The 11414-nt window shown below is 33.5% G+C and overlaps 1 protein-coding gene across 1 annotated transcript; it reads left to right on the top strand.

Moving 5' to 3' along the window:
* Positions 1 to 6502: 6502 nt before the first annotated feature.
* On the top strand, positions 6503 to 7917 carry LOC127112041 (lignin-forming anionic peroxidase). The gene is made up of 3 exons (XM_051046235.1): positions 6503 to 6938; positions 7017 to 7182; positions 7260 to 7917. The coding sequence occupies exons 1-3, from the start codon at positions 6549 to 6551 to the stop codon at positions 7655 to 7657; spliced, it is 954 nt and encodes a 317-aa protein (XP_050902192.1). The 5' UTR covers positions 6503 to 6548; the 3' UTR covers positions 7658 to 7917.
* The last annotated feature ends 3497 nt before the right edge of the window (positions 7918 to 11414 follow it).

Raw genomic sequence — 11414 nt, 5'->3', positions numbered from 1 at the left:
TCTAGAAATTCCAAAGTGGATGGAAGTTGTACTTGAGGAGATGAAAGCTCTTGAAAAGAATAAAACTTGGAGTGTTATGGCATTACCAGATGGCAAGAAGAGAGTTGGATGTAAATGGGTGTTTATTGTGAATTATAATTTAGATGGGTCAATTAAAAGGTACAAGTCTCGCTTGGTGGCTAAAGGCTTTACTCAGACCTACGGTATTGATTACTCAGAGACATTTTCTCCTATTGCAAAATTGAACACTGTCAGAATTCTTTTGTCTCTTGCTGCTAACATGGATTGGCCTTTGCATCAGTTAGATGTTAAAAATGCCTTTCTTAATGGCGATCTAGAAGAAGAAGTTTATATGGACATTCCTCCTGGCTTTGAAAATAAATTTGGATCAAATGTGTGCAAACTAAATACGTCTTTGTATGGATTAAAGCAGTCCCCTAGAGCTTGGTTTGAAAAATTCACTCAATCCATGAAGAAACAAGGGTACATCCAAGGACAGGCTGACCACACCTTGTTCACAAAGTTCTCCCACGATGGGAAAGTTGTTGTCTTGATTGTTTATGTTTATAATATTGCCCTTACTGGAGACGATACAGTGGACATGGCAAGCTTAAAAGAGAAATTGGCAGTAGACTTTGAAATCAAGGACTTGGGATTCATGAGACATTTTCTAGGTATGGAGGTTGCTCGGTCAAAGATGGTATTGTGGTTTCACAGCAGAAATACATTCTAAACTTGTTGAAAGAAACATGAATGAGTGGATGTCGTCCTGCAGATACCCCTATGGATCCTAATGCTAAACTTTGGGGAGAAGGTAATGTTTCTGTTGATACTGGGAGATATCAAAGTCTGGTTCGGAAACTGATCTATTTATCACACATGCAACCTGATATTGCTTTCTCAGTTAGTGTAGTGAGTCAATTTATGCATTCTCCTTTCGAGGAACATCTTGAGGCAGTCTATAGGATACTGAGATATTTGAAAGGAAATCATGGAAAGGGTTTATTTTTTAAGACTAGTGAAAGAAATGTGTCTATCTTCACCGATGTCGATTGGGAAGGTTCAGTCACAGATAAAAGATCAATCTCTGAATATTGTGCATATGTTTGGGGTAATCTTGTGACATGGAGGAGCAATAAACAAGGAGTTGTAGCAAGGAGTAGTGCAGAGGTCGAGTTTAGAGATATGTATCAAGGTATTTGTGAAGGATTATGGATCCTTAGAGTCCTAGAAGAACTTAAGATGAAAATTGAGCTTCCATTGAAATTATACTCTAATAGTAAAGATGTTATTAGCATAGCTCATAATCCAGTTCAACATGACAGAACAAAGCATATCGATATTGATCGACATTTCATAAAGGAGAAGTTAGATGTGGGAATCATATGTCTACCCTTCGTGATTTCAAGTTAGAAAACTGCAGATATCCTGATAAAAAGTTTGGCAAGACCTACTTTTGAATATTTGATAGACAAGTTAGGCATGATAGATATCTATGCACCAACTTGAGGGGGGTGTTGGAAAATATATTATTTCCGATTTTATTATTGCCTTTAATACTACTTTTATTTTTCTTAATTCTCCATTAAGGAGAAAATCAATTGTAATAATTGTATCTTCACTATATAAATCAGCCTAAGACTGACGAATAAGATATAACAATCTTCGATTTTAACTTGTTTAACTGATCATCACATTTTATAAAATGAGTATTTAATAAATTTTCTAAAAAATAAATTTATTTAATTACGCAATACCCTCGTTCACTTTAAGTTGCTTCACGAAAAGAATCGTCATCCAACTAAAAACAACACACGGATAACCAAAAGTCGACACTCTCAACGGTGCCCCGAACAAAGTTTATCATGGAGATTATTAGGATTATGTATTGGTGAATTTCATGGAGGAAGAAGAAGGAAAAAGGCGTGGGGAATGGTGTGAGTGTGAGAGGAAATTCATCATTCACAAAATATAAATGAAAAATATTAAAAAAGAAATTAATATTTTTTTTAAAATTAAAAATAAAATAAAATAAAATCCATGTGGATTATAAAAGAATAATAAAAATTAAATTAAATAAGTTATGACATTCCCTTATATATTACAAGGAGAATACACATTCGAAAGAAGTAGTTCTGACCTTTACAATCTACATTGACTCCAACAAACCCCTCGCCCCTGAAGCTAAACTTCATGTTTAAAAGACGAAAATTTTACCTCATACCCCATAAATAGGTTATATTTCTGAAAAAAATTGGTTTTTACTTCATTTTCGCTTCAAGACTTTCAGAACAACATTTTTACCATTGTAAATCGGAACTCATAGAGTAAGTCTTCCGGTTCACAAACAACATACTAGAACTCTTTGTACAAGACTTACGATTTTGAACATTAATCGGAAAAATGTGCTTTAATTGAGTAATATTTGAATATTTTATATTGTGTTTTATAACATGTGTTTTAATTGTTTTCAGGAGATAGGTCCGAAGAAAGATTTGAAGGTTGTTGGACACGGACTTAAGTTGACATCGAGGCTTCCACTAGCTCTTCCACAACAGATGGACAGTTGGGTTTCTAGGTCTGGGTTATATTCACTCCAAAGAACTAGTTTAACGAAGATAGACACAAACTTTATATCCGCATTTGTGGAGAGATGGAATCTAGAGACGTCTTCATTTCACATGTCGTTTGGTGAGATGAGCATTACTTTGGATGACGTCTCTTGTCTGCTTCACTTGCCCATCAGGGGTGTGTTATGGAGTCCTCAAGATGTCACTGAAGAAGTTGTTGTTGAACTTGTTGTTGACTACTTAGGAGTGTCACAGAGTGAGGCACAGAGACATGTTCGTAGTTGCATGAGTTCTTATTATAATGTGGAGTTGTTATACGATTTATTCGTACATCATAAAGCTGCTTCTATATGGACATATGCGACTAGAGCATATTTGTTGATGTTGGTGGGTTCCATAATTTTTGCCGACAAGACTTTTACACTTGTCGAGGCACGATATCTCTTACTGATTACGAACTTAGATAGATGTCCGGGATACAGTTGGGGAGCAACTGCATTGGTTACCTTTGGAGATACGTCCATGTTCAGTTGCAAGAAGCTCGGTGGATATCCTACTCTCCTACATGTATTTAATTTAATTTTGTTTATTTTGTGTTAATTAATTTTATAAAGTATGTTAATTTCATTTATTTTGTTTATTATATTTTTATATTGTAACAGTGCTGGATTCACGAGTACTTTCCAACTGTTGGAAAAAGAGGAGAGAATTAGAAATCAGTTGATAATTATGGTCTTCCTCGAGGGATGAGATGATCATATAAGCAAGGAGTCCTGAAGGTGGATGACTTGTGAACTATTTTGGACGAGCTGACACCTATCGACATCATATGGCGTCCATTTGAGGATCATAGAGGATGAAGTCAGTTTGATGAGTTATGTCTGTACAGGGGGTGTTTGAAGTGGGGTGACACAGTTGTTCCATACTTTCCTGACAGATGTATACGTTAGTCCGGGTACAGACAGTATGTTCCATCCCCACCTCCTGATTGTATGATGACTAATGATATTGATGTTGATTGGATTGGTTACCATCAAAGCGTTGTTGCTGTGATCCGTCCAATAACATTGACCACCACTCCATCTGATATAGAAGATGGATACCTATAGTGGTATTATTGTGTTTCGCATCCTCGTTTGGTCCCGCCCCATCATGATGGACCAACACAGGTGACAGTTCATGTTTACGAAGCAGGACCACCTGGTCCTAATTGGGCTCGTGTTTCTACATTGATTCATCGTTATTTGAGACAAGTTAATGCCGAAGAGGAAGATCTGTAGTTTGTTGATTTATTTGAAGCTTTGCATATTTCTTGTTCACATTGATTTATGTATTAACTTTTAGAACTGAATGTATTAAAACTGACATAATATTCATAATATAATATTTATAATATAATATTCATGTTTTGATTACAGATTCATGCTAATATAGGCCTAAGTAATTTCCAATGTTGTAGACGTTTTGCAAATCCTAACATCCAAGTCGTTGCTGCTGGTCAACGAAACTTCTTCCAATCTAATGTGACCGGTGGCAACGAAAACCCCTCTTTCATGTTTACCTGATAACAATAATTATAACTTATATTTAATAAAGTGAACTAAGTTAAATAATTAAAATAGTAAGTCATTTAAAATAAAATATGTACCTGAACCCAATGATTTTGGTTAACAAAACCAGTGCAATAAATGGAGACATTTGGTGATTGTGAACTTGTCAAAGAAAAGAAAGTCATGCACGGATTGACACAGTCTGCATCCTTAATAAGCTTAAACAAATGATGTATATCACTTCTAGGACCTCTTATCTCTTTTTCTATCATACTCTTATGCTTGTATATTTGCGTAATCCGAGTGACATTCTCTAGATCTCGGTCTTGCAAGAAATATGTGTCTAGGTGGTACATGTCTCTTTGTCAAATCAACGATATGATGCTTCTCATTTGTGGTCAACCTACCAACAAAGGAATGACCTTCTAATCTATCAGGTAAACTATGATTATGGACCCAATATTTTACATCAATCTTCCAACCAGACTCATTTTTCGCCGGAGTCGGCCTGATTTTAAATGGGCATCCGTATTTTTTGGACGCATTTTGGGTTCCACTATCAGTATCCTTGTACTTCCCACCTTTATCACAACCAAATATTAATTTGTTACTTCTCTCTCTCTCTTGTCTGTTTCAGTATCTGAACGAGTGATGATCATAGTTACTTTATTATGGATTTGAACCTTTTTCAGTGTCTGTTTCAGTGTCTGTTTCAAATCTTTGAGTGGTTAAAAAAGCATCAGAAGTACCTACACATATTTGGGAAAGAATTTACATACATGTACAATAAAAAATATTTAAAAAAAAGTCAATTTTTTTTTAAAAATGTAAACCGGAAGTCTGCAAGGAAGAGTTCCAGATCATACAAATAACATACCGGAAGTCTTTGTGAAAGACTTTAAGTGTATGTGACTTTATTAACCGTAACACATATGATAAGTGTTCTGAAACGTTGTTTTTTCAAAACTGAACTGGAACTCTTCAAGTAAGTCTTCCGGAACACGTTATGCAATAAACTAAATGTCTTTAATGAAGTCTTCCGGTTTGGAAAAAAACATACCGAAAATCTTTTCCAATGAGTTCCGGTATGAGGGTGAATAGTGTAATTTTCGAAAGTCTCAATTGAACGGTTAAAAGTGAAATGGTAAATTGGTTAAAAACAAACAAGGGTAAATTTGGTATTTTTAAAAATATATAGGGGTGTTGGTGTAACTGCATGGATATGAAGTAAATTTTCCTTAAAAGACCCTTCTTCCATAGGATAACCAATCCACCTTCCGCTCCGTTAGCTTCATTAGCATACGACTCAACACAATTTTTACCCCAAAAAGAAGCAGCTAACAAATCATTGAAAATATGTAATTTTGTTTCGTGGAAAAAACAAAAATCAGTGTTACCTTTCTACATTATGTTAGTAATTCTACGTCAGTTCACCTTGTTACCACCTCATCTTATATTGAATGTGAAGCAATTCATTGGACATCCGATATAGTCTTCTTCCTCAAGCACTTGCCTTTTCTATCTCTCGCATCCATCTCTATTATCCGCTCCTGAAACTCCCAACTTATAAATGAGTTTCCAAACCTTCTTGTCAACTTCGGAATCCACATATGATCTGAGACGAGAGTTACATCTGACCGCGTCCGATTCAGCCAACGATTAACAACACGGTATCAAACCACCTGGGAATTAAACTTCTGAAGACTTCGATACCGCATTAATGCCTCACCGTTCAATGGTTCGACACATTTTTATTGAATTCAAAATCGTTGTCTTTGGAAAATTCGTTGACAAACTCATTTAGAACCTATGATGCTCACTTATAAACAAATTGAGATCGAAAGGATATTTAAATTACAAGAAACTTGTCTATCTTTAACGAATTTTTACCCATAATAATAAGAAAACAATAATAATATTTGGGTTGTCATTGTGAGAAACTGTCAACCGAAGACTTTCTCATAAATTGTTAGAAATTATACCAATCTTAGATTTTAACTTGTTTGACTTATCATCAGATTTAATAAAATGAGTATTTAATATAGTCTCTAAAAAATCAATTTTGTCTCAAGGTGCTATATGTGAAAGTATGGTTGTCGATAAAATCAATTTTGTCTCAAGGTGCTATATTGAAAAGTATGTACGTAGAGATGATGAAGTGGCAAGAAACAATACTATTTGTCAACCAACCAACCAAGGGAGAATTGGTCAGAATTGTGAATATGGAAAAGGTTGAGGAGCGAATTAGCAAACCTTTGCAGTGCAACGCGTTGAAGGTAGCGGACATGAGTGACCATGAAACATTCTCTCGCAGTTTCTATTACACACACTATATATATATATATATATGCATGATCGATCATTTCATAATCATCTTGCTAACATTCATATATTATTTTCTGAAATTCAATCATCAATCAACACTTACATGGCTTATAGAATTGTTGTTACAATATTGGTGCTGCTAGCCACAATATGTGATGCACAGTTGTCTTCTACATTTTACGACACTACATGCCCCGATGCACTAACCACCATTAGAACTGCCATTCGTACAGCTGTCTCTAAAGAGCGTCGCATGGCTGCATCTCTCATTCGCCTTCATTTTCATGACTGCTTTGTGCAGGGCTGTGATGCATCCATTTTGCTAGATGACAGTACCACAATCGAGAGCGAAAAGACTGCACTTCCAAATCTTAACTCAGCAAGAGGATTTCAAGTCATTGATAATGCAAAATCACAGGTAGAGAAAGTATGTCCCGGAGTTGTGTCTTGTGCAGACATAGTAGCTGTAGCCGCACGTGATGCATCATTCGCTGTAAGTTTACAATTTGCATTGCATGCTTATTAATAATTTCATGACTATATATTAATAATTTCATATTTACAATTACAGGTAGGTGGTCCATCATGGACAGTGAAACTTGGAAGAAGAGATTCTACTACGGCAAGCAAAAGTTTGGCCAATACGGACCTTCCATTCTTTACCGACGATCTTCAAACTCTTATATCTAAATTTACTATTAAAGGTCTCACTGCCAAAGACATGGTTGCTCTATCTGGTAAATTTATTACTAGTTTCAAACATCCATATTTTCATATTTGCTTATATTAATCAATTTCATTTTAACTAACTTAGGTGCCCACACAATCGGACAAGCTCAATGCTTTACATTTCGTGATAGGATATACAACAATGCAAGTGACATAGATGCTGGATTCGCTACCACTCGCCAACGTGGTTGTCCATCTTCCAGTTCCACTTCAAACAATCAGAAGTTGGCAGCACTCGACTTGGTCACACCAAATTCTTTTGACAACAACTACTTTAAGAATTTAATTCAAAAGAAGGGTCTTCTACAATCAGACCAAGTTCTTTTCAGCGGTGGATCTACGGATTCTATCGTTTCTCAATACAGCCAAAATCCTACCGCTTTTAAATCTGATTTTGCAGCTTCTATGATAAACATGGGAGATATTCAACCATTAACAGGATCCGCCGGAATCATTAGACGTATCTGCAGTGCTGCCAACTAATTCTACACATTCTTTCTTTCTTTATCACAAACAATCCATTGATATTCATTAAATGGTCTGTTTCAATATTTTATAATTAAATTAATTATTTTATTTATTTTTGTTCTTGTGTAATCAATTGTAAAGTGTTAAATGATTATCTTTTGTTATAATTTTATTATATACAAATGTATTTCTAGATGATCAAAAGGATTTTCATATCTCATATGATGAATGGGTCTAAATGGAGAAACTCAACATATATTGAGAGATGTTCTAAAGAGTCATTGTTTCAAATATGCAATTTTTATATTTATCAGAATGATTAATTTGCAAACATCTATGTATAAGAAAAATTAATATTGATCAATTTGATTTTAACTTAAGTTAGCCCAAAACAGAACAAGTTCAATGCTTTACATTTCGTGACATAGTATATAACGCAAGTGATACAGATGTTGGATTTGCTAACACTCTTATGTGAAAGCTTGAATTTTGATTTCAAAGTTGAAAGTGTGAAATCTTGCTCTATAAAACAAATGAGAATTTGTTATTAGTCTCAAATCTTGTTCTTTGTATGATTTACATGGATGCTTTTTATGTGCATAAATGGAGTGTTTTTCAGAGCTTAGATATTTTACACTCGATTAAACCTTTGTCAGTACCAACTAAATCTAATATGCAATTTTCAAACTTGGTATCCCCAATAGTTCGTGGAATAGAAAAGTTTCCTGAATCTTTTCACTTTTAGGGCATGGTCTGAGTGAGAGACAAAACATTCTGGCCCATTTTGGCTTTTACAAATAAATGCATAGGTGGAATGAAAGTTGAAACGTTTTGTCTCATGTTCACTCTTTCATTTTCCTTTAATATCCTTTGTGTGTGCACAACTCTTTCAGAAATTTTACATATTTGGGAACCTGCTTAATAACATCAAGAAGTGGAATGTTTATTGTCATCTTTAAGTTCCTCATCCATCTTTTTATTTTTCACTGCTCTCTGCAGCAAAGGAAGTGTTGGGGTAAGACCCCAATTTTGACCCTAAGATCCCTCATGCTATCTCATCATGTGCATTAGTTTTGGGATCACACCTTGGCATCCTCCTTCCTCCTCATTCATTGGGTTTGCATTGGGAGAGATCACCAAGCACAATTTGATTGTATCATACTTTGTTTTTCATTATTAACTAACCAAAATACCAAAAATGTATAGTTTGTTGTGTTTGTAGGTAGTGTGTGTCCACCAATTCCTCATCAAGCTCATATCTAGGGTTTAAGACACTCAATGCAAGGAGATCAATCAAGAGATGACTCACAATGGTTCTAGACATCATATATAGATCCCCATGTTCTTCATTTATCGTTTCTCAATACAGCCAAAATCCTACGGTTTTCAAGTCTGATTTTGCAACTGCTATGATAAACATGGGAGATATTCAACCATTAACCGGATCCGCCGGAGTCATTAGACGTATCTGCAGTGCTGCCAACTAATTCTTCACATTCTTTCTTGATCACAAACAATCAATTGCTATTCATTAAATCATTCGTTTCAATATTTTATAATTAAATTAATTATTTTATTTATTTTTGTTCTTCTATAATCAATTGTAAAGTGTTAACTGATTATCTGTTGTTATAATTTTATTATTTACGAATGTATTTCTAAATGTTCATTTCACTTAATTTTCATACTTGCTTTATGAATCAAATGAGTATTCATTGTTATTACTCTCAACTTGGAATCTCAATAACACAATATTTTAAAATTACAATATTTTGTAAAAAAATCAGGAAAATGCCTTAGAAGGTTATAAGTGGTGTGTTAAAATAATTTAAATCAAAAGAGAGAGAACTTTTTTTAAAAAAAATTGCACGCCTAAGTTTAAAGATTGAGTCGTCCAAACGACATGACAAAAATATCATTGAAGGTTAATTTACTCTAGAGAATTAATGATCAAAAGGATTTTCATATCCCATATGATCAATGAATCTAAATGGAGAAACTCTACATATATTGAGAGATGTTCTAAAGAGTCATTGCTTCAAATATGCAATTTTTATATTTATCTGAATGATTAATTTGCAAACATCTATGTATAAGAAATATTAATATTGATCAATTTAATTTTAACTTAAGTTAGCCCACAACAGAACAAGTACAATGCTTTACATTTCGTGGCATAGTATATAACGTAAGTGATATAGATGTTGGATTTGCTAACACTCTTATGTGAAAGTTTGAAGTCTTGACATTTTGATCTCAAAGTTGAAAATATGAAATCTTGCTCTATAAAACAAATGAGAGTTAGTTATTAGTCTCAAATTGAGATCTTCTAAAGAGTCAATGTTTCAAATATGAAATTTTTTTATTTATAAAAATGGTTAATTTGCAAACATCCATGTATAAGAAATATTAATATTGATCAATTTGATTTTAACTTAAGTTACCCCACAACAGAACAAGTTCAATGCTTTACGTTTTGTGGCATAGTATATAACGCAAGTGATATAGATGTTGGATTTGCTAACACTCTTATGTAAAAGCTTGAATTTTGATCTCAAAGTTGAAAGTGTGAAATATTTTCTTGTCATGCGCATAGTTTTCTCTAGTTATAATCAATTTAATTGTTAAGGAATATGAGTAAAATTTGAGGTATTAAAGCAATGCGCGTACACAGAGATAAATGTGTCTTTAAACCTCTTCTCTTATGATAAAATCTCTTAAAACCACCTAAGGAAAGCACTTAATTGATTAGAAGCTTGCTTAATCAATTAAAAATGTATTATACAATGTCTAAGTTAAGAGGTCATTTAATCAATTAGAATGAAAGTGTAATGCATCCTAATCGATTAAAGAGGATGATAATCGATTAACTGATTTAGAAAATCAAATTTTCATATTTTAAATTGATTAATTGATTAATACATAGGTTTAATCGATTAATTCATTAAGAATGACCATGGATTATTTTCTTTTTTAGCGAAATATAAGCCTTCTTTCTAATTAGAAGCCTTCTTTTGTCACTCTTTTTTCATTAGAGTTGTCTTAGCGAAAAAAGAGTAAAAAGTTCCATTTGAGAATTGTTGTGATGAAAGTGTTTATTCAAGAGCATAGTCTCTTGTGTCTTCTTTGTAATAATTTTAAAGGTTACAAGCATAGCATGTTAAGAGATAATTGAATTTTATTGAGTTGAACCTGTTAAAAGCTCTAGTGAACGTTCTTTAGTTGAGTCTGTGTAAAAACTCTAGATAAAGTTATTCAGTTGAGTCTGTGTAAAATTGATGATTGTTGGTAGACTGTTTTTGAATTGATAATGTGCAAAAGCTCTTTTTTTTTTAAAATGATGTTTTGGCCGATTGTGGGAAAATCCCATGTTTAAAAGGGACATTTTCAGTCAACTATGTGTCCACACTCTTGGATTTTTCAATTGTCTTTTCACTTGATTTATGACTTCTAAAAGATTTGTCATCTTAAATTTTCCCAATCAAAGTCCATTTTTCAAGTTCTTAAAAAGGAACCCAAGTAAGAATGGCAATCAAGACTTCAAATATAATGCAACAAATCTACAAAGGCTTTCAACAATAGAGTTTAAATAGAAAATACTATAAGACAAAAAAAGCAGAATTTTCAAAAACAAATAAGAAAGTTAAGCATAGGAAGATACACTCAAAATTATTATGAATGAAACAACTCAAGAAATGATGAGAATGACTAAATGATTCAAGAATGTGAATGGCACAAATATGAGCGGAAAATGTATTAAAACCAACCTGAA

The sequence above is a fragment of the Lathyrus oleraceus genome, unplaced genomic scaffold (genome assembly GCF_024323335.1).
Source record: "Lathyrus oleraceus cultivar Zhongwan6 unplaced genomic scaffold, CAAS_Psat_ZW6_1.0 chrUn0023, whole genome shotgun sequence".
NCBI classification, from domain to species: domain Eukaryota; kingdom Viridiplantae; phylum Streptophyta; class Magnoliopsida; order Fabales; family Fabaceae; genus Lathyrus; species Lathyrus oleraceus.
The sequence above is the reverse complement of the archived record's forward strand: the minus strand, read 5'-3'. Positions and strand labels throughout refer to the sequence as shown.

Coding starts and splice junctions, on each gene's coding strand:
- LOC127112041 (XM_051046235.1), top strand. CDS start 6,549: ATGGCTTATAGAATTGTTGTTACAATATTGGTGCTGCTAGCCACAATA. Junction 6,939..7,016: donor CACGTGATGCATCATTCGCT/GTAAGTTTACAA, acceptor TTACAATTACAG/GTAGGTGGTCCATCATGGAC. Junction 7,183..7,259: donor AGACATGGTTGCTCTATCTG/GTAAATTTATTA, acceptor TAACTAACTTAG/GTGCCCACACAATCGGACAA.